Source organism: Cadophora gregata (assembly GCF_030347475.1).
Source record: "Cadophora gregata isolate MNR1 chromosome Unknown scaffold_6, whole genome shotgun sequence".
Classification (NCBI taxonomy): domain Eukaryota; kingdom Fungi; phylum Ascomycota; class Leotiomycetes; order Helotiales; family Ploettnerulaceae; genus Cadophora; species Cadophora gregata.
This window is the reverse complement of record NW_026695929.1, coordinates 1,942,513-1,970,415: the sequence shown is the minus strand read 5'-3', so window position 1 is coordinate 1,970,415 and position 27,903 is coordinate 1,942,513. Positions and strand designations below refer to the sequence as shown.

The window sequence follows — 27,903 nt, the reverse complement described above, 5'->3', positions numbered from 1 at the left end:
AGCTTGTATCTCAAACAGGGAAAGAAGACACGGAACAGAGCGTTGTAGAGAAAAGTACCTAACCGATCTGTGACATGAAGCAGTAGTCCAGAATATTCCCAAAATATTCTTTGTATGAGTATATTAAGAGCTTGTTGGAATAAAAACATGACCAAGTCAATCCCAACGCAGAAGCTCCACTCCAAACAGTTCCGTCTGGTTTGTTTTCCACAACGCCATCGCTTTGCAGAACAATGACCTTGTGCCGTGAAAACCGAACACCACTCACGAACGGAAATTCTCCATCTTTGAGTTTCAATGAATTTCTCTCAGCCCACTATCAACATAAATGACAGACCTGAACGCCTCCGCCGCCCAACACCACTCACCTAGCCGAGGATCAACGAATATCAAGTACCAATTTCATGCACCTGGTTCTGACTCGGTAACTCCTACATCAACAAATCAGCATGCCAGTTAATCAACGAAGTATCTGCAGTTTCCAAGAACGAGATACGTACCTGCGGCGCAGACTGATACTCCCTGCCTCCAAAGTACCCCTTCTTCTGCACATGCATCGGCATAGGCGAGCCCTCCGCCTCCAGCACTGGCGGCGTATGATTATCACGATACCCGCCTGCTGCTGCTGCTCCTCCCATTCTACCCGCTCCGTATCCATCCCCTGACTCATTATTCTGCAACTCAAAAGTCTGGCTGCGCTTCTTATTCCGTCTGTGTCTCCAGACGAAGAAGCCCACGATACCGAGCGCGATGACTGCTACGGGGACGCCGACTCCAGCGCCTATCGCTGCGCTGTTTGATGATCCGCCTCCAGATGAAGGCGACGCGCTTGTGCTTGTTGCTGCTGCGTTGGTGGTGGTTGTAGTTGAAGATATGCTTGTACTTGTTGAGGTCTGGGATGTGGATGATGAGGAAGAGGAGGTTGTTGTTGTGGTGCTCAGTTGTGATAATGGCATTTGCGCCAGGATTGTAGCAGCTGGACTGATCCGAAAAATAGATGTTGGGTTGTCGCAGCAATGAAAACTGCCTATGCCTTGAGAGCCATCGTCGCAGCAGTATGAGGTTGTGTCTGTGATATCGCCGTTGCAGAATCGGACACCGGCTGTTGAGCTATTTGCAACTTTGGAAAATAGTGAGAAGCTAATCATTGGATGTTCTGTATTGAACATGACACTTACAAGCTGCGCACTGATTCAAACATGCTGGATCTTCCCATGTCTGGTCCGTACAGCCTACACGTAGATAATCTACCACAGGACCATTGTCCTGTTTACAAAGGCCGTTGGAGTAACAAGTTGCTCCCGCAGCGCAACAGGCGCTGTTCCCTGTCGTCGAATTATCACATCGGTATCCAGAATTATCGGCTGCTGTTCCGTCAACAACATAGCATTTTGTTGGTGCGTCTTGGGCGAAAACAATCGTTGCAAGGAAAGGGATTGTAGATAGTAGCAAGGCTGAAGCTGATACAAGGGCCGGAATCATTTTCATCACAAAAGCATCTGCTGGCCATATGAACATGGAGAGCTTATGTAAGGATACAAGACAGCCGCGAACAAAAAAAAGGACTTCAGATGGAGATTTAGACGTTGAATAATCGAAGATTGCGATTGTCAAGAGCTGTCGAGACAAAGTCTGGGGGTGCTGGTGCAGCCTCCCATGAACCAGACCTGGATCTTGACGTACTGCCAAATTTCTCCCTCATAGGGATAGTGCTGACAGCTCACCATGCTGATAATGGTAGGAAACTGGGAATTTTAACCAATCGCACATCTAGTTGCGGCAGGTTTAAATAGATATCTTCAGCCACATTGGGGGCGGCTCCTTCTGCTGAAGATATTGGCCACTCCAGAGAGATGAAAACCGGGGTCGATGATCCAAAGCTTTGCGCCACAGGACATAATAGGGTTACCTAGAACGTGGAACGGACCTTGAGACTTTGCACTTGTTACAGCATTCCCTTTAGACGAGGAAACAGATTACCGTTTCCCCCCACAAATCATAAGGTACTTCTCTTTTATGGTGGCGTATGGTCAGCAGAGTTAGCCAGGGTGATAATGTGAAAGCTTGTGGCTTCACGTGACGAAGGTTACTTTCATGATTCGTTCAACTTGCGAGGCGATCTAGAACTTCATCATTTTCTTGTAAGTTATCCTTATTGGGTTGTTGGAGTTGAATCAGGTGGGATCGTTTCCATGGTGCTGGGACTGTATCGTAGGCATGCTTTGGCGAACAAGGAAGTTTTGGATGCTCGAAAGGTAGTTCCCGCAGTTGAGAAAATGTCTGGACTATTGAGAACTTTGATTTCAGTAAGAATTTAGAAATGGGAGAAAGCTGTTAGCAAGAAAGCCGAGAATTTGAGAAGAACTTGAACGTCTGGAACTCCTCAGAAACCAAGCTTCCTTGCAGCAGTATCGTATCAAAACTTAAGAACATTGTAGGCGTTCTTGTCTGATGGTAAAGGCAATCGACAGAGGCGAAGCATCTCGGAAGCTAGCGGTGCAAAAGCTGTGGGCTTCTTGCATTCATAACCTCCCTTTCTGAGCCCCAGCTCTCTCAATATCACGCCCATCGAGTCACGCAACATTCTTTTCCAACCATTCCTCCCACTGCTCAGCTGAGAAGCTCGAGCTGATACCATTCTCAACCACGCCATCAAAGACGACAGTAGGAGTGACATGCACGCCCTGCATCCGGTTCATCTTGACCAAGACCTTCAGCTCATTCGTGACACCGTTACCACTATTGAGAGATCCATCTTCAGCTGGCTTGTCAGAAATGTGCAATAACTTGTACATCTCTTGCTCATTGACGCCAACTTTCCCTCCGATCTTGGCCAGACGCTCGTATGTCTTGTTGCGGGTTTCGTTGACAACATTGACATCATAGAATGATTTAGCGTCATCGAAGAGTGCCTATGTGCCATTCATTAAAATTAAATATATATAACCACAATATATGGAGTTGCATTAACTGACCTTGCTGAACTCGAAGAACTTGCTAGGCTGCAGCTTGAGCACGGCAACTCCGGCTTCGTGGACCAAAGTTGAGGATGGATGCCAGGGCTGAATTTGCTGTCTGAATAAGATTTGAACCTTTGAGGCGTATCTTTGCCTGATTAATGGGAAGACTGAGGTATAGACTGTGTTGTACATCTTGGCTGAGAAGGGACAAACATAGTCGAGATAAAGCTCTAATGTATGGAGCGTGGGGGCGTTCGTTGCGGTGAACTTCTGGCCGGCGAATTTTGGTGCGAGAGCCATTTTGAGTAGTGTTTTTGATATCGAAGAATTTGATATTCGTCCAGTTGATGAGGTTGAGTGATGTGCAAAGTGCTTCTCGAAAGTGCGAAGACGATGATGACGTTAAGCCTCACGTGACATGATGCTATTTGGATCCACAGGATAAAGGTTGGTTGATTATGTATTGTGCCAGATTCAAGACACCTAGCCGTTAAGCTAGAAACCAGTGTTGTAGCTCTACAGACAAGCTCATATTATGCAACTCAAGCACAGGACAGTTACTATCGTCTGGGCGAAGTGGACCGAGAATCCAAAGCAGCCCAAAATAGCTCCAGTATCACTTCCCAAGTTTGCTCTCTCCACAGAACTTGAACTACACATTCTTTTATTTCAAAGTTCACGCAATGGAAGATTATTCGGGTATTATCCTTATCATTATGTGTTTTGAACGACCCGAGGAACAACGCCCGCAAAATGCTTAAGTCCGTATTCGTGGCCCATCCGAGAACGCCGTATTCAATGTACAATAAGGCAGTTACAGTACAGTTGCTAAAGTCTGGTCAGGAAAATAGGAACTCTTTAAGCACAGGAGATCCAGAAAACTCGGGGTTGAGCAGGATACAACTATGTCAATTAGACACCTTTCCGTAACATCAACTCGGAGCACTCACTTGAGGAAGTATTGTAGGCCGCTCCTCCGGTTCTCCAAAAACTTGGGCCGGAACTTTGATATGACGCTCTTTGGAGGTAACGGAGGCATGGCAGCCTTGGAGTTTGGGAAGGTTTGTAGTAACTTGTCTCGCAGGTCGTCAAACTCTGAGTATCGTTTTCGAATCCGCATGGAACCGCCCTACAATGCATTGTCAGCACAAGCCCATCTACTGCTCCTGCGCCTCGCAAACGTACCCGCAGAGTTTCCACTGTGATGTTCCAGACCACAAATGCGCCTATGCCGGTTCTACTTCCATTAATTATTACATGATCCTCGATGTACACACTCCTCGCCCAGCACGCTTTGTTTTTCGAGTCGCCCTCATCCGTATTGTCTTGTAGCGTTATCGCACCAGCCAGTATCGATTCAGCAGAGATATTAGAGAACGATCTCGTGTGCGACTGGACCCAATACGGCGGCGAGCTCACAGGAGATGTTACAGGAGAATCAATGTCGCCTGCTTCGTGCTCATCGTGTGACGTAGTCGTTGTACTGAGTCCAAATTTGCGCGTGTCGGCAGGCTCACCATGTGCGCCATGATTCGATTGTTGACTTAGGATGGCCTCCATCCATGCCAACGGCAGGCTGGAGTAGCCTGGGAACTGTCTGGGGTTGAGTCTAGGCTGAAATCAGGTCGAGTTTGGTGTTGATGAGAATGTTGGGGATGCTGCACCAGACAAGCACTACGCCGGTTACCGACTACTTGCCGTTGTCATCCCTGCTTTGTTGTCCAGATCATTCAGCCTCCTGGCCCGAGTCCCGTCAAGTATAAGTATTATTGGCTGTCCACCACCCAACAACAGCCGAAAATATTTAGGGGTCTCCAACACAACTTCGTCTCCAGAGTCCACGCTCAAGATCGATCTCGTCTTTCGTCTTTATAAGTACTCAGTAGTTTTTGCAGCTTGGAGTTGCTTCCTTTTTGTTTGAAACACAGCAGTTCATCTTGCAGATCTGGTAAATGTTGGTGTGAGCTTAGCGCATGGATTTAAACTCTGTCCAAATGGTGGAGATATCGCGCCCCTTTCCGAGTCTGAACTCTGAAGCTTTCATTCATTTTTGACAGGGATTGCGTATTAAGATTCGGGCACCACACCACGGGCGGTCCCCAATTTCGCCCCGTGTACTGTAGCGAGACTTTTGCCCTCCCCTCCATCGGCTGTGTTTTCTTTTCAATTGGTCTCCCACTCTTCATATAAATTTACCTTCCTTTATCCATGGGGGAAACAGGTGGCGAGTAGAGTGGATTCTTCAGCAGTGCTGCATACAGTACGATATATCATGCACATGGCTTCAACACGAAGGCTGGTGCATGTGAACCGTTCTAATCATGGAACGTCCCACCACCAGCACGGGGGAAGCTGGTCGAGAGTCGAAAGCTGTGCAGCCAAGTGAGACCCTTTCCGCACTACCACTTCTTTTGGCCGGGGCCAGCTCACCATCAAACCTCCGGTTGGCTGGCTGCCGCAAATGACTAACTGTTCCGAGTTACATCAGTCTTCTGCATCTCCCGTGGCGGGCCTAGCGAAGGCGCGACATCTCGATTCGGGTGATTTTGTTGATTTGAGGTGGTCGGGGCTTGCGCTGGGGATATTCTTAAGATGTGCTGGTCTCCTCCTTCTCCTCACTTCGTCGTCCGTTGCTCTCGCTGACTGAATCTCAACACCTACTTGTGTCTTTGTGATTCTATTCTAATAATCTTCTGCTTGGTTCTTGGGATCTCACTCGCTCGATCTCCATTGTCCTCGTATCCGTATTAAAAGGTACGATCGTCTCGTACCACATTCTTGTCTTTCCGCCACGACCTTGCTGTCTCTCACTTACATGTATTGGGCATTCCGCGTTGTTGAAAAGTATCGTCAATGTGGACTGGCATTGTTCAGGCAGAAAGAACCGTACAATTGCATTTTCAGTCAAGTTGAGATCTCGATTCGAGGGTAACAGCATCTTCGAGAATCAGTGACTAACAACACCATTCAGATCAATTTTCGAATCTCAATCTCATTCCCAACATACCCCATCCACCCATTCTTCGATATGCCGTCAATCAAGACCTCCGCTGCCGTTTTGGCCGCCGCACTTTTCTCGATGACTGTCAACTCCCAAGCCATCTACACAATCGACCCGGACAGCGTTTCGCTGCCCACCCGCCAAGGATGGTGCTCCTCGCAGACTGCCGCATGTCCTCTGCTTTGCCTGCAACTTTCGGGCGAATCTTCGACCACTGCTGCGAATGATTGTGATCCTGTAAGAGCTCTGTACAGTTGTCAGAGTATAGTGCTAATCCTGAGCAGGAAGTATTATCATATCAATGCGTGTGTGGCAATGGTCTTAGCCCGAATGCAAGCGAGTATTCCCAGACGCTGCCATTTTTCGAGTGCCAAGAATATGGAAACCAGTGCGTGGCAGCATGCAACGGAAACACCCCGTGTCAGAGTGCTTGCAGAGACGATCATCCATGCGGTGCACAGAATCCCACCAGAGTCAACATCACAAGCAGCGCTTCCTCGAGCACCACCAACGCTCCAGCAGGCGCAACAACCGGTGCAGGAGGAGAGGTTGTCTACAATGGACTTGGAGGAGACGCCGGAACAACAACGGCTGCCTCTGGTGCTCAGGCCACTGGCACCGATGACACCAAGAAGAATGGTTCGCAGATGGCATTGGACGTTGGGCGCAGCTACAGCTTTGCTGTCGTATTCGCCGGTCTTTTCGCCGGATTTGCTTTGGTCATGTAGGACGACGTTGCCCTTCGTTGTATTTGATTTACTGTATCGACTGGCCTGGTTCCGGGGCCACACGTCTCGACGACACACCTGCGTTGGTTTAGCGATGGTCTGAAATGGATTTGGTCTTAGCATTTTCAGCGGTTTCTTACTTGCATTTATCACAGAACAGAGGGATTCAGCCTCTATCATAATTGATAATGAAGCGGTAAATATAGCAGCTTTGCTGGAGAGTTTGAATGGAAATAACAAGAACTGAGATGCAACCGACTGTTTATCTGCTAATTCTGGTACCTCTTAACCTTGATTTCGATGTCCTACTTGAGATGACCACCTGATAGAAATTGCACAACCTTGGATTGCCAGCTCAATCTGGTGGTGCCCCGACATACGTAGACACAGAATTTGGACTTCTTTCACATGAAATGGAGGCGGTCGGAAGAACCTGAGGAGATAGACGTACTGAGATTCCGCCAATGAAGGTCTCGATAGGAAGGTCTGAGATGAGTATCAGTTCCCATGGCCCGGTCTCTTCCAAACTGTTGTTGGCTCTTCCGTCTCAACCCTACAAAATCGCAGGAACAACCCGAGGAACTGATAAGGAAGGCACTTGCCAGGTCACACCAAATGAATTCTTTACTGATACCAGACGTAGGAAGAGACCGAATCGCTCTGAATAGTTCACAGCGCACCCTTTTGGCTCATCGTAGGGGCTGATGAGGTCTACCAAGTCTCATTCACGTGCAGCCGAAGGGATGATGACCACTGGCCGAGGACTCCACGAATCAATCTTGCAGGGTTCACGAAATCCCAATTTCAACATTTATTAACCGGCAGATCCGCAATTCCTCCCCTTTTGCCAAAACCATGCACCGATGACCAGCTGCCTCTTTGAACAAACTTTGTATATCTCACCATTGTCGCCGACGTCGGAGCGTGATCCGACTGACCCTATACAGAATTCGACCCCTAAATTTACTTGCGGTCAAGACGGAGCCGCAAGGTCTCTTGCCTCAACCTGTCACAACTCCCAAGTCCCCAATGGCGCCGAGCAAAAGTACGTATCAGAACATCCAAGCATAAAGACTTGCGGGCAGAATCCCTAGCTAACGAGTCCAACTTTGGTAGAGGAGGCAGCGCACGAGTGCGTCTCTGAAGAAGCCCTGGTCCATTTGAAGTCCTACAAGTATTCAAGTGTCGACAAGTCCCTGATCTCGAATTATATCCTCAAGCATTATGTACGATTGATGACCTATACATGACGCGGAACAATTAGGCTGAGACGAATATAGTGGAATGCTTTCGTGGAGCTTTTACCGTTATGGCTTGCACCGAACATGGTCACATTGCTGGGATTCTTCTTCATCCTCTCCAATGTGATCTGCCTTGTGATATGGATGCCGGATTTGGTGGGACCTGTACGTTCGCGGCTTCTATGGCAGAGTCAAATGCTGATACTCGCGCTCTAGGGTCCGTCATGGCTGTACTATAGCTTCGCTTTTGGTCTGTGGATGTATTCGACAATGGACAATGTGGATGGGAAGCAAGCACGAAGGACTGGAACATCTAGTGGTCTTGGAGAACTTTTCGACCACGGCATCGATTCACTCAATTGCACTCTGGCCAGCTTATGCGAGACTGCTGCAATGGGCCTTGGGACTTCGAAAGCCGGAATATTCACAGCGCTCATACCATGTCTGCCTATGTTCTTCTCTACCTGGGAGACATACCACACTCACACCTTGTATCTGGGTGTTTTCAACGGACCTACTGAAGGTCTCATTCTTGCTTGCACCCTTATGATTCTTTCAGGATACTACGGTCCTGAAATCTGGACCCATCGAATCACGGATTTAGTCGGGCATCACTACTTTTTTGGATACCACGAATTTTTTGGTACATACTCCGTCCGAGATCTTTGGGTCCCTATCCTCGTTGTATCTCTATTTGGAGCCCATGTTCCATTTTGTGTTATCAACGTCGTCAAGGCTCGCCGGAGAGACAACCTCCCAGTTATGCCGGTCTTCTTGGAGTGGACACCGATGGCTGTATTCACTTTCTCTATCGGCGCCTGGCTCTTCTCTCCATACTCAACATTGATGCCGGACAACCATTTGGTTCTGTTCTGCTTGACCATGTCTTTTGTCTTCGGTAGAATGACTACCAAGATCATTCTGGCGCATCTTACGAGGCAGCCATTCCCATATTGGACTGTTATGCTCACTCCACTGGTCGGCGGGGCCGTTCTGGGAAACCTTCCACGAATTGGCCTGCCCCAAGTCAGTGCCTCGGTTGAGCTCTGGTACCTACGAGGGTACTTTGTCTTTGCATTGATCGTCTACTTCCGCTGGGCCTTTTTGGTCATTAACAGCATTTGCGATTACCTGGGCATTAACTGCTTGACAATTCCAACAAACAAGTTGGTTGCCAACCAGGAGAAAGCCAAGGCTGCGAACGGAAATGCCAAGTCAATAAACGGGCATGGCAAAAGAGCAGACTAGACGGGTAGGACGGCAGTCTAAGTGCGTGCGGGCTGGCGCAGAGGCCTCGTTCAAATACCTTGAGGGGCGGAGGCAAAGAAGATGTTGCAGTCGTTTTACTGCGACTATCACGAAAGTCATGACTTGGGGAGATATATTCATTTAAAGCACTATATCAACCACATAAGCATTAATAGACTTGTTCGTTCGAGTTTTCGGAGGAAGGACAGGTTGGAGGAGAGAAGGATTCGAGATATCAAAATCAAGCATTGGATAGGCGTTTTCGAGAAGAGCGGGTCGGACGCATGTTGACAGGTGTCGTAGGATTTTTGTGCATCAGTAGATGATAGCGAGTATTCCAAAAGCCTCAACATGATTTACTCATGATGCCGACTTCACAATAACATTAATATTAGTATTTTATACCCAAGGCACATCCACTTATGGGTATTCCAAATCCCCTGTCAAGCTGTAAGAATGAAAACACATGTATACATAGACAGCTTCGACGAAAGGTTCCCCTGCCACAGCTCAAAGCCGTGTCTCGTACGGCATCGTACAACAGCCGAAAAGTCAATTCGGGCCCAATTTTCGCCAGGACAAGCTTTGTACCGATGTAAAAAGATCACTAGTGGGGGTGCTAACTCGCTGACAGTGCCGTTAGATCCACAAGTTCAGAGGATAGTACAGCTGCAGGGCCACTTTTGACTCTCGTATAGGCAAGGCAACCCCAAGAATCCCCAAGAGCACGCCCGGCAAACCAACGTCATACGCGTACATCGAGGGGGCATTTGCTCAGCCTTGCCAGAGATTAGTCCCTGGTCCGATTCGAGCTGAGAAAATGTTAAAGAAGGTGGGTGTCGGCACCTTTGCTCTAAGACGAGGTTGACAGCTCGACTGTATTACTTCAGCACACTTGCCTACGCAAGTTGCGCATTTTACGCAGCGAACCACCAAATCAACGAGCTACGGAGTGAGAAGTTCTGCAAAGTCAGCAAGCAGGAAACGAACAAACAATCGACGATCGGGGACTTCTAGTTCCCGCATTTGCGACATTTGGACATAAGCTCTCTAGTAGTCGAACACGATATTTCAGCTCTGTCTTGCTCCTATTCTCATTTGGAAAGGAGAGGAAGGCTGGATTCAAGCTACAACTTTACCCCGCCAGCTGCAGCCAGCCACAGAAAACGCATGCATCTGCAGCGTGCCCAAAACTGCCCCTCCAAAAGATCCCATGCCTTGGCAGCGAATTGCCAACAATAATTAAATTATGACGCTCCGTCCCACTTCGAGTACGAAATGCCCCGCGGTTCCCGGTAAGCTTTACCAAACCTGTTACCAAGACAGCCAAAACAACAACACTGTATATAACCGGCCAGCTCCCACTCACAGGCCAAGGAGATCGAGTTCCTTACAGCGGAAGAAGCGCGATTCGAAAATTTCGGTGTCGACGGGAAGTTCGACGCGCAGTAGTAGCCACCAGGAATACCTAGACAGTCTCGAGGTGCCGAGCCAGGAAATGGTGCAGCGCATTGGGGAGATTCAGGAGCGCAAAGAAGAGGAAATCATGCAGCGATTATATGGAGAGCTGAATCATGAAGAGCGAGAGAAAGCGGCCAATGTGATTCAGAGGAATTATAGAGGGCATAGGGAGCGCAGGATGTTGAACGGGCTGAGTTTGGATCCGAGTACTCGGTGGGTGGAAGCGATCAGGGAAGCTCAGTATCGCAACTTGACGACGCCAAGGGCGAGGGGAAATCTGGAGCACAGCAATATTGGAAAAGAAATTCCAGCGAGCAACGTGCATAGTTCTGGGACTGTGAGTGTTGCAAGGCAAAATTGGAAGAAGATTGGGCTTATTACTAGGAGAGCGGGAGGTGATGAGGATTCGGATAGTCACAGTAGCGAGGATGATGAAAATACGCCAGAGCAGGAACGAGAGCAGCGGCGGAAACGAAAATTGGAGGCTAAGATGCAACGACAGAAGGCTGCCAAGATCATGGACTTGCAGTATTTCCTGGAGATGGTGGATGTTAAGCATCGCTATGGGAGCAATTTAAGGACTTACCACGAAGAATGGAAGAAGGCCGATACTAAAGAGAATTTCTTTTACTGGTTGGATTATGGAGAAGGGAGGTTTATCGACTGCCAAGGGTGCCCGAGGGAAAGACTGGACAGGGAGCAGGTCAGGTATCTTTCAAAGGAAGAGAGATTGGACTATTTGGTCAAAATTGACAAGGAGGGGAGATTATGCTGGGCGAAGAATGGAGCTCGAATCGATACAACCGAGAAGTACAAAGATTCCATCCATGGCATCGTAAGCTCCCACTCGTTTTCATCACATATACCAACACTTGGCTTGGATTTAAATAAGTCTGACTTCAACATAGGTACCAGCAGATGATGCGACACCAGCGTACCGACAACCAGAAGCAGAAGCTGCCACTGGACTCCAAGACCACTCGGAATCCTCTTCTGACTCTGAAGAAGACACAGACGATACTGCAGCCCGAGCCGACAAATATGCAACTCCAGAATTTGACAAAGCCAAAGGAGTCAAGAAAGTAACTCATGTTTCTGCTGCTACTATCTTCAACAAACTGCTGCGAGGGTCTGTCAAGAAGAATACCTGGATATTCGTTGCAGATACTTCCTTCCGACTATATGTTGGAATCAAACAGTCCGGAGCTTTCCAGCACTCTTCGTTTCTTCACGGGTCTCGTATATCAGCAGCGGGATTGATTAAAGTCAAGAACGGCCGAATTTCCAAGCTGAGCCCTCTCAGTGGACACTACAGACCACCAGTCTCCAACTTCAGGGCATTTATCCACTCTCTGAAGGATGCTGGGGTAGATATGAGCCATGTCTCCATATCTCGCTCCTATACAGTTCTCTTGGGACTCGAAGCTTATGTCAAGACCAGACGGCGAGGCAAGAGATTCATGAGGAAACTGGTACATGGCAAAGAAAAGATTCTTTCGCCCGAAGAATTGGCCAAGAAAGAAGAGGCAGCACGAGACAAGAGCGAGAGCGCAGCCAAAGAAGCGCGATTCCTGGAACTGAAACGAGAAGCCGAGGAAAGGGAGAAGGAGAACCATAATGCTAGAATTCTGGAGAAGTTGCACCTCACAAGGTCTCATGCTCGTACACATGATTCCGAGGAAAAGATGCATAGAAAGACAGATTCTGATGTGCAGGTGCCGGGTACTGGACCTGAGAATGCTATCGCGCCAGAGGGCTTGAGGGCCGAATGAGTTTGGCGTTCATAGAGCATACTTAATGAGCGATGATAGATGAGTTGATACCCCATGTAGATAATGTTTCAGCAAGAAGTCGTAGATGTCTTGGAATGTGTGAGCGAGAGCAGTTGATTCTGGCCGAAGAGTATTTATGTTGTGACCATGATCACAAACTCGTAAAAGCAACCGTTGTTTTTGCTTGACCTAGAGGATTTTTGCTTTTTAGCTCATGACTTACTTCGTACAAGACACCCTGTGAGCTCCTGAGATGCAGAAACTAATTGAAATGACAATGGAACAACAGAACTACATGCTTTTGATTCGGTCGTGGATCAAGATGAACTTATCAAATGTCACTAATTGACTGAGGACAATGCCACTTTTCAGGTGTTGTTGATAGCTGTCAGACATTCTTGTGGTGAGCGGAACAGCAGTCGCAGCTTCCCTCCCAGACATTGTTTGCTTGCTTGCCTGAATGTTGGAAATTTCAACGCCACTGGCATTGCAAGTTTTATTCCTTAGCCCAAAATTGCACATAATTCTTCATCTATTGACTGTATTAATTGAACTGCGAAATTGAGCAACAAGTGAATTGTTGCTGCTCAAACGCCATGCCCCGGCCTCATCTCATCCTCTCCGGTCGCTAAAGCCCCGTTGACAGCGGAAGTCATGACTACAGGCTACTTTCTTTATCGCGGAAGACAGTAGACTCACCAATTCTTCCTCGCAGAAGAATGCCCTGCGCGTCGCTCCAGATCAATGGCTTCTCATCTTACCCGGGCTTCCAAAAGAGCTGAGGGCCTCACGACAAGATCTGGCACAAGAAACAACGTCGCGACGATTCCAGGCAACCACAGGCAGCAGCAATCGAATATTGGGAAGAAGAAGCGCCCCAGAGATTCAGTCGATCACGAAGAAGATCATTTTATTGCGAAGAAGAAGGCTCGCATTGCTATTGAGATCCATCCACGACCAAAGGCACAGCCAAAAACCCGATCTCTCGTCATCAACGCGAATTTGGTCGTCACTCCACCTCAGCAGCAGCGTGCCGCATCACCAAAACAAGAGGAGATAGCCACGCAGACCGAAGCCCCTTCACCACCCACGCGCAAACACACAAATCATCATGATAAGGTTGTCAATGGAATCAAGCACGAGCTCGATCGTCTGCAGCCTAATTCTGCAGATCTCAAGGACGAAAAGCGCAAATTACGATCCCAGGAAGGCACGCGGTTCAAAAGCGAATTATCCGCGTACTTTCCAGAGTACGACGAGATAATTGGCAATGAGCCCAAGGAAGAACGTAAGATTCACGAGATTCACGTTTTCATGCATTGGATTAACTGCTAACTGGTACAGATATTCTCAACCTTGATACCCCCATAATCATCCTCGACAGTGCCAAGACCTCAAAACATCCTCCGCGAAAACAAACCACTCACGACTACCCCTTGAAAGAATTCTCCGACTACCTCTTCACCGACCTACACGATGCACAACGAGTAGATTTCTCATGGATGGATAAGAATTACAAGGAGGATGGTGGAGAAGATCCTTTGTCCGAGGAGTATTTTGAATTGATACATCGAAAACCTGAACGACAGGAGAAGGCCATCAGAAATACTGACAAAGGTCGAGCCCAACATGAAAAAGATCAAGTGATACGATTGCTAGAGGGACTGCAAGGTCATGATTGGTTAAAGCTCATGGGTGTCAGTGGTATCACGGAGGGCAAGAAAAAGGAGTATGAACCGGCACGGGAGTACTTCCTCAAGGGCTGCGAAGCAATCATAGAGAAGTTTCGCATATGGAAGGAATTAGAGAAGCAGAAGAAGCTTGAAAGGGAAGCTGCAATGGCAGAGGCGGAGGAGGAAGGACAAGAAGAAGAGGAAGAGGAAGAAGAGCCTGAGGAGGCTGAGGGGGAGGAGGAAGGCTACGTTAGTGATGGCGACCCTCCTGACTATAGCGACGTCGACGCATCTGCAGCAAGACAATTGCATGAAGAGGCAGTGGCTCGATCAGCACCCTCTGCAAGACACCCCGAGAAGAAGCCAAAAGTCGAATTGATACCAGAGTATAAAACGGTCGAAAGGGAGTTCAAATCTTTTTACAATAAGCCACACCTCCGAGAAGCAGCTCTGGGAAGGCATAGGAGGAGTGGAAGAAGCGCGGTGGCATGGGGTCATCCGGTTCCCGAGGTTGCAGAGACCGATTTCGACTTACCCGAAGAGTATCGAGATGAGGAGACGTTGAAGATTCATGCCAGGAGAAAACGTAGAGACAGGAGGGTTAGCAAATCTTGAAGGCATACACTAACAAGGATGCGAATATGGAAGGACAAAAATGAGGGTCGAAATGAAAGTGCTTCATTCGGCACGGCTTGTCTGGTGTATCGGGGTCTTGGTGAAGGAGCGGATATCATGGACGGCAGGCGTTGAGGGTGCATGATTCTTCAGGATTGTATGATAGGACTCCAATATGGAGCAAAGAAAACATCTCAATGAAAGCTTTAATGCCATCAGTATGGCGTATTTAAAGGATATTCGACTGGTGACAAAATGCAAACTCAAAACGACTGATAGAATGGAATGAATTCACCCTCGCCGAGCCAATTGTTCCTTGACGAGGGGGCAAGGCTGTGCCAAGATGCGAGGCTACGACACGTGATAATGATCAGCTGCAGGGGTGCGCTCAATGTCGCGTCGACCTCAATTTCTCTCCGCAACTGGCTTGAGCAGCATCTTGGAGCTTGCCAACGACCTTGAAGGGCTTCAAAGTACTCGGAGGCCATTGTAACAATAGCAGCAGAGATTCCGTTCAAGAGAAAATTCACAAAATAATTTTGGTGCTCTCAAGCTTTTCTTCCCAAATCGCATTTCTGCCTTTCACCTTCCAGTCACTCCCTCCCTCACCTTTGCCCTTGGATTTAATAATCCGCGACAATCCTTTCAACTGCGATCGCACAAACCCAAACCTCGAAATTTGCGACAAGCAACGAGCTTCATTTCCCTGCCGCCACGCAATTCCACAAACCTCATCGATCTTGTAACGTTTATCCACCAGGTCGATTCAGTCGCTGTTCCGCCCACATCTACGAGTTACGCTCTTTTCGATCACAGAGCACGAGCGCATTCATATCTGTACACAACAGACCGTGGTCGGGCCTCTGAGAACGGATGAGAGGCTCGTAGGAGGTATCGTCGCGCCAGGGCAGCTGGACTTCGAAGAGGCGCACTTGCGCGACTACTTAAATCTTGAGGTCTTGCGCCGACAGGTCGAACGACATGGACGCCAATGGCCTACCCGTGGGTGAGAAGCTCAAGCTCGAACCCGAGTATGGCTTCGTCGTAGTAAGCCAGAAGGTGGAACTAGACGTTGATTTCGCGACACAAAGCCTGACGGGGCGCTGCGAGATCACCATTCTGCCAAATCACAACGAGCTCAAGGAGATTACATTGGACGCCCGGCAGTGTATCATAAACTCGGGTCAGGTCAAGGTGGAAGGAACCGCTGCGGAGTTCTCGTACGAGGACCCTATGGAGATGCTTAACGTTCCTGAGAATTGGCTTTTGGGAGTCCACCAGGCTACGCAGCAGAAGTCCAGACTGAAGCCGGTGGCCATGACTGAGGACATGAGATCGAATGGCTCGCTGGTCATCACTCTACCACCTAGTGTCAAAGTCACGGAGGCAGATCCCATGTCTGAGAGCGCTGTCCCTTTCGCCGCTTTTCGAGCAGCGGGCTTGCCAGGCATGCGGACACCTTCAGTTGCTCTTGACGCGCCTCCTTCAGCGGTTTTGGCGGCTCCTAGGACAGCTATTGGTGGAATCTCAAACTACAAGACTCTCGTCGTCAGCATAAACTTCGCCGTCAATAGCTTCAGAGAAGGTCTCCACTGGGTCGGCGTGAATGAAAGCGACCAGCGATATCCGCATGTCTATACTAGACACAGCATTGACCGAGGAATTGCTTCTTGCATATTCCCTTGTGTTGATGACTCGAGTATGAGATGCTCTTGGGAGATTTCTATCAGATGCTCAAGGACTCTTGGAGATGCGCTGAAGCGTCGCTCATTTCCGGCGACTCGCAAGCTTAATGGACTTCCTAAAAGTGGGCATCACGAAGAGCATGAAGAGCAAGAGGAGATTCTCAGCGAAGATGATAAGCTGTTGGAATTGACAGTTGTTTGTTCCGGCGAGTTGACGAACGATATTACAGATCTTCAGGATAGCTCAAAGAAGATAGTATCCTTCTACGTAGAGAAGCCTGTTGCTCCTCAGCACATTGGCTTCTCTATTGGTCCCTTTGAGCAAGTCGATCTATCAGAGTTCCGCGAAGTGGAAGATGATGAGAAGCTTGGGCAAAGCCAGGTCATCCCAGTATGGGCGTACTGTCTACCGAACCGCTCTCCTGAAGTTCGACATCTTTGTGCTCCACTGGCTCACACAGTAGACTACTTCCTACTTGCCTTTGGAGCTTTTCCTTTCTCAGACTGTCGGCTTATCTTCGTTGATGACCAGGTTCATGACACTGAGCATGCAGCATCGCTTACCATCTGCAGTAATCGACTTCTGTTTCCTGAGAAGATAACTGACCCGGAAGTCGAGAACGTCCGCACACTGGTTCATGGGATTGCAAGTCAGTGGATTGGTGTTGGTATTACCCCTGCACAGCCTCACGATAGATGGATTACGGTTGGCTTATCTCATTACATTACTGGCGTTTTCATGAAGACCCTTTGTGGCAACAACGAATATGCATTTCGCCAAAAGACGTTGTCGGACAAGCTGGTAGAGCTAGACTTTCAAAGACCCTCTCTCTACGCTCTAGGCGAGGTCCTCAACCTCGGATCTTTTGAGTACGAGTTCATGAGCCTAAAGGCACCCCTTGTTATGTTCATTCTGGATAGAAGACTTCTCAAAGCTACGGGCTCAGGCGGGCTCCATCGAGTCATCCAGAGACTTGTCGTCCTTGCTAATACTGCCTCCGAGAATACGGTATCTACAGACGGTTTTCGCAAGTTGTGCGAAAAGATCACAAAATACCGACAACTTGATACCTTCTGGAATCAATGGGTTCTGGGTTCTGGATGCCCAAGATTCACCATCAACCAGAAGTTCAATAAAAAGAGATTGTGTGTTGAGCTACTGATATCTCAGAAGCAAGACACAATGCCAACCCAAAGAGCTCTACAGAAGGATTCCTTTCTCCGAGAAGTTAAGGAAGAAGTCCATAACATCTACGCACCAGACGTTCAAGCAGTCTTCACTGGACCAATGACGATTCGGATCCATGAGGCTGATGGAACCCCTTATGAACATATCGTTGAGATCCGAGAAGCGTCACAGAAGATTGATATTCCTTATAACACCAAGTATAAGCGGCTGAAGAAAAGTCGGAAGCAGAAAGAGCGTCTAAATGCTGGAGGGGCAGATCCCAATGCCGAAGGTGGAGATGACTCTCTTCTGTACTGCTTGGGTGACGTGCTACAGAGAGACGAGGATAAGGATGAGTGGGGACTGAGAGACTGGGATGCAGATACCGAGGCCAAGATGGATATGGAATCATATGAGTGGATTCGTGTTGACGCCGATTTTGAGTGGCTTTGTGAAAAGCACTTCCCGAGCATGGCTTCGTACATGTACGTCTCCCAGCTCCAGCAGGATAAGGATGTTGTTGCTCAGCAAGAGTCAATGCTGTACCTTCAAACCGTACCGCCTCATCCACTCGTCTCGACCTTTTTGACCAGAACAATGATGGACACTCGCTACTTCCATGGCATTCGCACCATGGCGGCTTTGGCCCTTAAAACCCATGCCGGGTCTTCTACTCAGTTCATCGGTATGAAGCAGCTTGCGAAGGCCTACTCGCAATTCTTCTGCTACCCTAATAGCACGACCCCGAAACCCAACGACTTCAGTGACAAGAGAGCTTACAAAGTCGAGATGGCTATCATCAAGTCATTCTCCATGATTCGGGATAACCACGGAAATTGCCCCAAGAAAGCTCGTGCAATTCTCCTTGACATACTACGATTCAATGAGAACTCCAGCAACCAATTTTCGGACAACTTCAAAATCACAACTTTATTGTCTGCACTCGCTGATTCCCTCATCCCCAAGAAGGACGCGAATAACGTTCTCGACATGGGAGACGATGACGACGATCCTGAGCCTATGGAATTTCGAAAGGCTGTTGTCGACGAGCTGGATCGTTACCGTCGTAATGATGAGTGGATCGATTCTTACCACAACTCCTTCACAGTCACGGTTCTGGATTGTAAGCAGCGCCTCATGAAGGCCAAAGTTATTCCTCTTGATGCAGTGGAATTTGCACAGTATCTCCATGATGGCAGTTCAGAATATGTCCGGATCAAGGCATTCTCTGCTCTGATCGAACTTGGCTTCCTGACAAACAACTCGGTTGCCTCTCTCCTCCTCAATTGTGCTAGCACAGACCCCTCGCCATATGTCCGTAGACATCTTTTTGAGATCTTCTGTGTAGGTGTTGCTGCAATTGCCTTTGGACACGACAAGAAACCCGAACCATCTAAGCCCAAGACTAATGGTGTTGCGGCTGTGAATGGGGACAATGATGTTGTGATGGGCGGTACAGGAGCTGCACCAGCCGGAGCAGAAGGTGGAGATGGTGGATTGATCATCGAGGAAGATGCAACTCGTGATACGGAAGCTCGTGCAGCTCACATCGCCCGGACCAAGACTCTTGACGGTGCCCTGGCAGCACTAAAGCTTGAGCTCAAGGACAACGAGGAGTTGAAGCAAGCAATCTGGAAAGCTGTTAAATCACCAGTCATAGGTTTCGTGGAGCAGCTGGATATCCTGGATATCTGCCAGGTCATCTACAATGTAGTGGAGTCCTTGACAGTCAAGTTGGTGTACCCCAAGTACTGGAAGGTCACTCACTTGGGCAAAGTATGTATTACCATTTACACTCTATTGCATTACTGTGCTAATCAGCTTAATCTAGTGCAAACTTGTCTTCAGCCAAACAGACAAAATCCGGACAAAACCAGTTACGCAGCCTCCTCCTGCTACCTTGGTGGTCGAACCTCCGAAGGCGGCCCCAATACCACCGCCACCCGCACCAGCTCCTGTCATGGTACCAATGTCAACACCAAAACCAGCTCCGCCTGCTCAAACGAATTCATCTCAGAATCTCAAACTCACCTTTAACAACAAAGCCGTCAGTGCTGGAGGTGGAGCGGTTTACACGCAAAGTCCTAAGCCACCAACACCCTCAGTCGAATCTATGGCACCCCCGCCACCCAAATCTGCTCCAAAGCGTCCAGCACCAGAACGTACGCCAAGTGTGGATGACCGTCCAAGAAAGAGAGTGAAAATAGTTGCACTACACTTCACAGAATCAGGTTTTCAAAAATCTTTGGAGATACAACGGTTGCCACCTAACCCTGCACCGGTTCGTGCGAAGTCATCTACAAAGAGCGAATCCCCTGGTCCTCGACCGTCCCCCAGACCATCCCCAGGGCCCAAGGGAACCTCTGGACAACGACATGCACTACCTTCCGGCAATACAGGACAGCGGACAGGCCTGCCAAGCACTCCTTCGGCCAGTAGAACTCCTCTACCAGTAGGTTCAGCTGGCAGAACTCCCCTCCCCCAGACTTCAGTCAATGGCAGAACTACACTCCCAGCAGCTACTTCGGCACACAGAACCGCACTTCCTCAAGCTGCTTCTACTCCCCGGCACCCACTGCCTCCAAGTCCTGCGCCATCAAGTAATCACTCCATGTCTCCAGCACCCCAGAACGCTTCCGTTGTGAATCGAACGATTCTGAAAATCCGTAAGCCTCTTCCGGACGCTGTGCCACGTCCAACTACTCACACAGCCCCTCCAGTGAACACCTCTACCTCTACTTCTACCACTACTCCAGCTGCGAGGCCTTCCAGAATCGTTAAACTACCGGCGCCAAGGGACTTTTTGCGGAGACTTGGTTAATGGCGTTAGGTTGGGAAAGGAAACTTTACACATGCATTTAGCGAAAAGGCGTTCGTGGGACATTTTCATCGACGGGACGATGATTTCCATTTGATTTTTTTGATTCGTAGATAGTTGTCAGTCTGTATTGGTGAAGACTGAGGAACAAAGGCCGTTGGATGTGGGAGAAGTAAAACTAGCTGCGCGTTGCATAGTCATTCTGTGTAACGTGGCATGACATGGAGGCTCCTTCCAGAATTTGGCGCTTGAAAGCGAGCTTGTACAGTGAAGGATTTCAGTGGAGGAGAAAGGAAACGAATCCAAATCTCGCACAGTGGCTTTCATTTGTTTCGTCGTGATCTCTTTCCGCGGTCCTCCAAACTCCCTCACCCTCGTTATGTCACCGTCAAACTTCCCCTCCCATCTCCACATGCAGCAGCTTGACATGTGCATTCCTTCGAGATCTCAACCTCTCGAGCCACCCGCGTTCCCCATTCCGAGTCCCAGTCTCTCTTCCCTTGTCTTTACCTGTGACCTGGCTCTATCACCTGGCAAGGGTCGCAATTCATCATTTGGATCGCGAAAGTTCTGAGATTTTTGTTGCTGTTGTGGCGTGCCATATTGAGCGCGCATCTCTGCTTCCATAGCGGCCTGCTCTTGCAATTGGGCTTCGTGTGCGCGCCTGTCTTCGTAAGTAGCTATATCCTCCGTGGTGAGCGTGATTGCTGTTGGTTTGCGACGGAGCATGGTCGCGATCTCAGCAAGTACTGAATTCTTTTTGGAAGGGGCGATTGTGTGCGACGGTGCGAGTAAAAGAATTTGTCCTTTTAGCTTTGAATGTTTTGAATTCAAAATTTGAGAAACTGGTCTGTTTGAGTGAAGTTCGAGGTAGTTGGTACTTGTGAGGTCTTCAGCTCAACCTAGACGCGAAACTATGGAGACAACAGCACGTCCGTCTGGAGAAGGCTGTGAGGCATCAACCTCGAGTGAACGAGGCACCAACATTTTTCAATCGGCAGCCAATATCGTCTGCAAGCTACAATTAAGGAGCTGTCAACTCTATACCAAACAACATGTTTAAATGGCACGTTCACTCGGCCATAGGCCGCGGCAGACCTGCAACTCATGATTTTGCCAGGGTCGCAGAAGGAATTGCTGCTTCACTGAGGCAATTCTCGATTTCTGCTTCTCGATATGCTCAAGAAGATGGAAATGGAGGTATTTTCCCAAAATTCTTGACACTTATCTACGATTCAAACATCTCAATTGATCAGTTCACTAAAAATTCACATAGATGCCCTCAGAACCAAACCCTCTCGATCCTCCGATGCTCTCCGAGAAGTCTCCTCCTTAATCCCTAACCCATCACGCGGCATTGACGCCCGTTCTCTCGCCGCCAAACCTCCCCAACAGCTCAAGATCACAAGAGAGATGGTCGATAGTCCCATGCCAAGAGGGAATCGTACTGGCTCCAGTTTTGTACCCCGAGGAGACTTTAGAGGACCTAGACCTGGTGGATTCAGTAGAGGTGGAGGAGTGCGTGGCGGTACGCGGGGAGGACGGGGGAAACGAGGAGCGGCCAGGGGGAGAGGTAGAGGACGCGGGAGAAAGGTAAATGCAAAGGATAAGCTCCAGAGGGAAAAAGGAGAGGATGATTCCGAACCAGTACCGCTTACGCCAGAGGAGTTGGAGTATCTCGATGACAGGGTCGGAGGGTTCCAAGCACCGTACAAACCAGTCACAAGTGCAGAGGATCTAGCTCGATGGGGACCGCCTGTCATTTCGAGTCCGAGAGGTGTGGTGGAATCGCTGGTATATAAGATGGCTGTGGCAACGGATAACGTGAATCCCGAGTTCAAGAGCGCTGCAAATCATCATGACAAGATGATGTCTGGACCAGGCACGCTGTTCGAGAATGCTACTGAAAGAAAGAGGGCAAAGGCGGTATTTAAGAAGGCTGACAAGCTTTCTCAGGAGGACAAGGAGGGCATGATGAAGCAGTGGGTTGCTGGACAGTATGTACCGCCGCAAAGTGCTACGGAGCCAGGAGATGTGCTGGCACAGGTCGCGGCGTACACCAGGAGGAATGAGACGTATCTGCCAGCTGATGCAAGGAAGTTGGAGGAGACATTAAGGGCACTGTTACCAGCAAAGATGTTGGGACCCAAGCCACAAGCTGCGAAGCGTCCAGCCTAGTCTCCTACATTAAAAATGTTTTACCATAATGTACAAAAGATTCTGTAGAATATACAACTATACTATCAAGCCTGTTCCATGCCTTTCCTAGCAGCATCAACAGTTTTCTTTACATCAGCAACACCCTTCTCTACAATTTTCTCCATCTCTTTCGACGCCTTCTTCAGATCATCTGGCCGTATCGTCTTCTTGATCTCCATAGCCCTGAGACGTTTCTGCATGGCTCCTCTTGCATTTCTGATTCCTACATTGGCATTTTCTCCTGTCTTGCTAGCTGCTGCTAATGCTAAGTCTCGAGATTCTTTCGTAGGTGGTGGTATAGGTACGTTCAATTGAGCAGCGTTCTTAGCATCCTGGATCGGTTGCAAATTCAGATCTTTCGAGCCCTGAATTGCTGATATGATTGGTTTGATATGCTGCATTCCATTACTGACCACTCAATCACACCTCCTCCACAGCTTCCAACAAGATCTCTCAGAGAATAGTACTCACATCCTTCTCCCCCACCAAAATCATCAGGCTCCTTCCCCCTTTGGGCAGCACCTGCGCCAAATCACCCAGCTTTTCACTCGCCTTACTATCCTTCACCAAATGCACCCTCAGATTCTCCAGTACCTCCGGATTGAACCTGCCACCGGTCCGTAACTTCGATAGATCCTTTTTCAGCTTCTCGAGGACTTTCTCGATCCCGCTTTCTAAGGTTGAGAAATCGTACGGGTCTTCGACTTCTGTGGCTTGGGAGGATGCTGCTTCTTCGCGATCAGCGCGTCCTTTTTTCTTGAGGAGAAGGGGCGTTTGTGAGAATTGGCGTTGCAATGTGACGTGAGGATTTGTTGATCTTGCTGCAAGTGGTTGGGTGAGGGGTGTTGTTTTGAGGCTGGGGGTTATTAGCAGTTGCCAATTGAGCTTTGTTGATATTTCTTACATCAATTGGCATTCTACACGAGCCGTAGATTTACATATAAGCTGTCTGAGCACATTTGCTCGCACAGGTAGTGGTGGAGGCATGGTTGTGACAGTGAAAGTGGTTTGTTTATTGGGCGAAGTCTGACGTTCCAAAAAGTTTGGCAACTTGACAAGGCGTCGGCAGCGCCTCGTCTCGGATCTCAGCCTTCTTTCGCATCAAGCTTGTGGCGACGACAGTTCGATGCTCATTACATACCTTCGATCTACGCCGCTTTCTATGTATTGTAGTATCTGAGCTCATTCCAGGGCTCTGTATCCATGAGTTATCTAAGAATACTCTCAAATTTACACCATGTCCAAACCTTTCCGAATCCTCGATCTTCCCCCAGAAATTCGCACCAAAATCTACATACTACTCTGCACCTCACCAAAACCCTACGTCTCACTGTCCTCAATCTCCTCTCCTTTCTCCGAACCAATCCACCCAACTTTCCCGCATAATTTGCTACTAGCCAACACACAACTGTACCACGAACTTCGACCCATCTACTTCACCTGCAACACCTTCTCTCTAACAATACGGCGGCGCAACGACGAGTGGTCATACTTTCTGTGTCCTTCATTCCTCGATAATAGACGCCAGATCCATGCGCTGAGGATAGTGGTGTTACGATGGGGCACGAAGGACTTCTTTTGCAAGACTTTACTGCCGGTGCTGGAAGATTGTGTATTGAATGGTAGGTTGAGGGAAGTGGAGGTAGTGGTTAAAGAGAGATTCTTGAAGACTCTGGGGAAGGGAGAGTGGTTTGAGAATTGGACGAGGCTGTTTGCTTTGTTAAGGGATCCGTATTGGGAAAGAGTCAGACTCCTGGCTGGGACATTTGAGGAGGATTGTGGGGAAGGAGCCATGGAAAGGACCAAGGATGTAACAGAACTTCTTAAAACAGATGGAACTGCAGTGTTGGTGTCATAAGCATAGAACTGAAGACTGAGTGGTCAAGAATCCTCGCAATGCCCTTAGTACTTGACATCACAAAAAGACAGACTGAGGGATAGACAGGTATTTTTCATGTTTTTGTTCAATTTGATTAACTTTCTCCCTTCCTGTTCTACAAGCGCGCTTTATGCCCGTAAAATAGGAAGAAAAACATTCCTTGATCACAAAGCAGCCAGATCAGAAACTCGCAAATGACTTTTTATGAACCCATAGGAAGAGCCAGAAACCAGATTAGCCAATCCATGCCGAGAAAATCATGCATCAACCACCAACCATTGCTCCGTGTGCTGTGTAGCAAATTCGTAATCTAGCGGGTAGACATAGCCTTCGTGACAACGCGCTTCAGGGCCAACTCCTTCTTCTTCAAGTCATCAGAGGTGGAATCCTCAATCTCAAGTTGAGCCATGGCGTCGCTAAGAGCAGACTCAATCTTTTCCTTGGTTCCACGCTTGAGCTTGAGGGACATTGTTGGGTCGGAAACGATCTCCTCAACTCTCGAGATGTATGACTCAAGTTGCTGTCTTGCCTCGAACTTCTTGCTGAAAGCCTCGTCACTGTTCTTGAACTTCTCGGCATCTAATCGATTATTAGTAAAGTTATTGAGCGCATCGTTCTATCCTGCTTACCGTTGATCATGCTCTCGATTTCACCCGAGGACAGCTTGCCAACAGAGTTGGAGATGGTGATGTTGGCACTGCGTCCTGAGGTCTTTTCAGTGGCAGTGACCTTCAGGATACCGTTGACGTCGACTTCGAAAACGACCTCGAGAACCGCATCTCCGGCTGGCCATATAGTTAGCAAATGTAAAGACGCAAGGATTCGGAATCTGATTTACCCTTCATCGGTGGGATAGGAGCCAAGGTGAACTCTCCGAGGGAGGTGTTGTCCTCGCAGTTGACACGCTCACCCTGAAATGCAAGTTAGCTTGTAGGCCTTGTAAGAGCGGATTTCTGAGGGCAATTAAGTACCTGGAATACGGGAAATTGCACTGTCTGTCTGTAGGGCGGAATCCAGGTTAGTGACCAATCTTGCAAGGAAAAATTAAACAGGATGCAGAAGTCATGCAAGAGACAAGACCATGTCCGGAATTGGTGAGTCAAATGCCACATGTCGCCAGTTTCTCGGACGACATATGACTTGCTACTTTCAAAAACAGAAAGCGGGGTATCCAGGAGGGTATTCGAGCAGGTACAATTCCACTGCAAAGGGACAATGTATGTCACTGGACAAACTAGTGACATTGGAGTGGATTTCTGTGGGGCTACTTACTGGTTATCGGCGACAGTGGTGAAAGTTCTCTTCTTGATGGTTGGGACTTTCAAAAGTTAGCAAAACGTCATTAGCAGATGGGCGATGGTCTCACCTGTTTGTCCACGTGGGACGACTGGGGCAAAGATGTTACCCTCCATGGCAACACCCAATGAGAGAGGTACAACGTCGAGCAACAAAAGATCGGCGGTATCGGCAGAGGTGGCCTTTCCTGACAGAATTCCGGCCTGGACTGCTGCACCGTATGCGACGGCCTCGTCGGGGTTGATGCTCTTCTCAAGCTTCTTCCCATCAAAGAAGTCGCTCAAGAGCTTCTGGATCTTTGGAATACGTGTAGATCCACCAACAAGCACAATCTCGTCAACCTTGCTCTTGTCGATGTTGGCATCCTTGAGAACCTGGGCAACTGGGTCCAAAGTGCCATTGAAGGCCTTGGAGTTGAGATCCTCGAAACGGGCACGGGTAATCTGGGCATTGAAATCCTCACCATCGAAGAGGGAGTCGATTTCGACAGTGGTTTGGGCACCGTTGGAGAGAGTTCTCTTGGCACGCTCACAAGCGGTACGGAGACGTCTCAAGGCACGTGGGTCACCAGACAGATCCTTCTTGGTCTTTCTCGTGAATTCCTTCTTGAAGTGATCAAGCAAGTTCGTGTCGAAGTCTTGTCCGCCTAAATGTGTGTCTCCCGCGGTGGCCTTAACGGTGAAAACACCACCCTGGATGTTGAGAAGGGAAACATCGAAAGTTCCACCACCGAGATCATAGATCAAGACGTTTCGCTCCTTGTTGGACTTTCCGGCACCGAGACCGTAGGCAATAGCAGCGGCGGTAGGCTCGTTGATGATACGGAGGACGTTGAGACCGGCAATGGCTCCGGCATCCTTGGTAGCTTGACGCTGGTTGTCGTTGAAGTAGGCGGGGACAGTGATAACGGCCTTAGCAACCTTCTTGCCCAACTTGACTTCGGCGACTTCCTTCATCTGCAGGAGGGTATTATATTAGTTCATGTTCCGGTTGCGTGTTGTGGGGAGAGTCAATGTACCTTGGTCAAAACCATGGAGGAGATTTCCTGGGGTGAGAAAATCTTGTTCTCCCCCAAATACTCCACCTCTACCATTGGGGAACCCTCCTGGTCAACGACCTTGAATGGCCATGACTCGATACTACATATCATCAGCACTTGTTACTCTACATTAAGAGTATGAGTCTTACTCCTTCTTGACCGTTGGGTCATCGAAGCGGCGACCGATCAGACGCCTTTGAGGTGTATTAGTACATGTCGCTAAGCGATAGTGGTGGATGGACTAACTTGATGTCGAAGATGGTATTTCTTGGGTTCATAGCAGCCTGGTTCTTTGCGGACTCTCCGATCAAACGCTCCTTGTCTGTGAAACTGACGAATGAAGGAGTGGTGAAAGATCCTGGAGACACATTAGTCCCGACAAATGTTGAGAGGATCCGGGAAAATGCCCACCTTGCTCGTTGGCAATGATCTCAACGTTGGTACCCTCATAGTTGGCAACTATCATCAATCAGTATCCGGTGTAGATGGTATTCGTGGATCCGTTGTTAAATCCAATGTCGATAACGTACCGCAAGAGTAGGTGGTGCCTGTTGATCGATAACTGGTCAGCATAATTTGATTTTCAACACACGACGAGTATCCTTCAATAGCGGGCAGAAAACGTACCAAGATCGATACCGATCGCACCGTCGTAGATCTCTTCAGCCATGATGATTGTTTTGTGGTTTTCGGGGTTGGAGGAATGGGAGTTGAAGATATGGCGGGGAGGGTGAAAATGGAACCTCGAGAAAAAAGTTCAAAAAGAGGTGTGCAGCAGGGTGGATTAGCTGCCGTTCGGTTATGGCGACGCTAAGAGCCAGCCAATGAGAAAAAGGTTGATAAGTGGTGCAAAACATGGACAAGCAAATCAAGTGGCTAGTACCGTTATTACACCGTCAACTGTAAACTATTTGCGAAATGCGGCAATATATTGATCCACCGGTGTCGTTTATTTTATGTATCTGGCGTATTTTGGTACATTAAAGCTTGGTGTTGAGCCTTCGCTCCACGGTCTAAATTCGGCAGTCTGGGCTCGTGATGTCCAGAGTCAAAAGTCTCACCACAGTCAATGAACCCACCGTCGAATGTCCTGACGACGGAAAGGAACTTTCAAGATTGA

At 48.6% G+C, this 27,903-nt stretch overlaps 12 protein-coding genes across 12 annotated transcripts; 6 read left to right on the top strand and 6 right to left on the bottom strand.

The window, feature by feature from the left end:
* Positions 1-389: 389 nt before the first annotated feature.
* On the bottom strand, positions 390-1,518 carry ONS95_012481 (uncharacterized protein; the record flags this gene model as incomplete). Its single annotated transcript, XM_058506111.1, has 3 exons — positions 390-431; positions 501-1,120; positions 1,179-1,518. 3 exons carry the CDS (start codon positions 1,516-1,518, stop codon positions 390-392), a joined length of 1,002 nt encoding a protein of 333 aa, XP_058358635.1.
* Positions 1,519-2,573: 1,055 nt separating this feature from the next.
* ONS95_012480 (uncharacterized protein) lies at positions 2,574-3,260 on the bottom strand (the record flags this gene model as incomplete). The annotated part of the gene is made up of 2 exons (XM_058506110.1): positions 2,574-2,912; positions 2,976-3,260. The coding sequence occupies 2 exons, from the start codon at positions 3,258-3,260 to the stop codon at positions 2,574-2,576; spliced, it is 624 nt and encodes a 207-aa protein (XP_058358634.1).
* Positions 3,261-3,303: 43 nt separating this feature from the next.
* Positions 3,304-4,619, bottom strand: YPT35 (PX domain-containing protein ypt35). The gene is made up of 3 exons (XM_058506109.1): positions 4,146-4,619; positions 3,911-4,089; positions 3,304-3,863 (listed from the first exon to the last, which is right to left on the bottom strand). Exons 1-3 carry the CDS (start codon positions 4,518-4,520, stop codon positions 3,800-3,802), a joined length of 618 nt encoding a protein of 205 aa, XP_058358633.1. The 5' UTR covers positions 4,521-4,619; the 3' UTR covers positions 3,304-3,799.
* Positions 4,620-5,988: 1,369 nt separating this feature from the next.
* Positions 5,989-6,689, top strand: ONS95_012478 (uncharacterized protein; the record flags this gene model as incomplete). Its single annotated transcript, XM_058506108.1, has 2 exons — positions 5,989-6,198; positions 6,246-6,689. 2 exons carry the CDS (start codon positions 5,989-5,991, stop codon positions 6,687-6,689), a joined length of 654 nt encoding a protein of 217 aa, XP_058358632.1.
* An 863-nt stretch (positions 6,690-7,552) lies between these two features.
* ONS95_012477 (uncharacterized protein) lies at positions 7,553-9,178 on the top strand (the record flags this gene model as incomplete). The annotated part of the gene is made up of 5 exons (XM_058506107.1): positions 7,553-7,581; positions 7,637-7,734; positions 7,806-7,915; positions 7,970-8,095; positions 8,147-9,178. 5 exons carry the CDS (start codon positions 7,553-7,555, stop codon positions 9,176-9,178), a joined length of 1,395 nt encoding a protein of 464 aa, XP_058358631.1.
* Positions 9,179-10,427: 1,249 nt separating this feature from the next.
* On the top strand, positions 10,428-12,411 carry ONS95_012476 (uncharacterized protein; the record flags this gene model as incomplete). The annotated part of the gene is made up of 2 exons (XM_058506106.1): positions 10,428-11,474; positions 11,548-12,411. 2 exons carry the CDS (start codon positions 10,428-10,430, stop codon positions 12,409-12,411), a joined length of 1,911 nt encoding a protein of 636 aa, XP_058358630.1.
* A 744-nt stretch (positions 12,412-13,155) lies between these two features.
* ONS95_012475 (uncharacterized protein) lies at positions 13,156-14,699 on the top strand (the record flags this gene model as incomplete). The annotated part of the gene is made up of 2 exons (XM_058506105.1): positions 13,156-13,699; positions 13,756-14,699. The coding sequence occupies 2 exons, from the start codon at positions 13,156-13,158 to the stop codon at positions 14,697-14,699; spliced, it is 1,488 nt and encodes a 495-aa protein (XP_058358629.1).
* A 431-nt stretch (positions 14,700-15,130) lies between these two features.
* Positions 15,131-21,289, top strand: TAF2 (Transcription initiation factor TFIID subunit 2). The gene is made up of 2 exons (XM_058506104.1): positions 15,131-19,328; positions 19,384-21,289. Exons 1-2 carry the CDS (start codon positions 15,681-15,683, stop codon positions 20,371-20,373), a joined length of 4,638 nt encoding a protein of 1,545 aa, XP_058358628.1. The 5' UTR covers positions 15,131-15,680; the 3' UTR covers positions 20,374-21,289.
* Positions 21,290-21,322: 33 nt separating this feature from the next.
* On the top strand, positions 21,323-22,604 carry ONS95_012473 (uncharacterized protein). Its single transcript, XM_058506103.1, has 2 exons — positions 21,323-21,570; positions 21,647-22,604. The coding sequence occupies exons 1-2, from the start codon at positions 21,426-21,428 to the stop codon at positions 22,546-22,548; spliced, it is 1,047 nt and encodes a 348-aa protein (XP_058358627.1). The 5' UTR covers positions 21,323-21,425; the 3' UTR covers positions 22,549-22,604.
* Positions 22,605-22,613: 9 nt separating this feature from the next.
* ONS95_012472 (uncharacterized protein) lies at positions 22,614-23,556 on the bottom strand (the record flags this gene model as incomplete). Its single annotated transcript, XM_058506102.1, has 3 exons — positions 22,614-22,964; positions 23,041-23,425; positions 23,474-23,556. 3 exons carry the CDS (start codon positions 23,554-23,556, stop codon positions 22,614-22,616), a joined length of 819 nt encoding a protein of 272 aa, XP_058358626.1.
* A 103-nt stretch (positions 23,557-23,659) lies between these two features.
* Positions 23,660-24,516, bottom strand: ONS95_015063 (uncharacterized protein). The gene has a single exon (XM_058508748.1). It carries the CDS (start codon positions 24,361-24,363, stop codon positions 24,001-24,003), a length of 363 nt encoding a protein of 120 aa, XP_058358625.1. The 5' UTR covers positions 24,364-24,516; the 3' UTR covers positions 23,660-24,000.
* A 242-nt stretch (positions 24,517-24,758) lies between these two features.
* Positions 24,759-27,453, bottom strand: SSB1 (Heat shock protein ssb1; the record flags this gene model as incomplete). Its single annotated transcript, XM_058506101.1, has 12 exons — positions 24,759-25,027; positions 25,078-25,233; positions 25,287-25,359; positions 25,420-25,447; positions 25,721-25,766; positions 25,815-26,700; positions 26,763-26,883; positions 26,933-26,977; positions 27,030-27,141; positions 27,195-27,242; positions 27,314-27,331; positions 27,411-27,453. 12 exons carry the CDS (start codon positions 27,451-27,453, stop codon positions 24,759-24,761), a joined length of 1,845 nt encoding a protein of 614 aa, XP_058358624.1.
* Between the last annotated feature and the right edge of the window lie 450 nt (positions 27,454-27,903).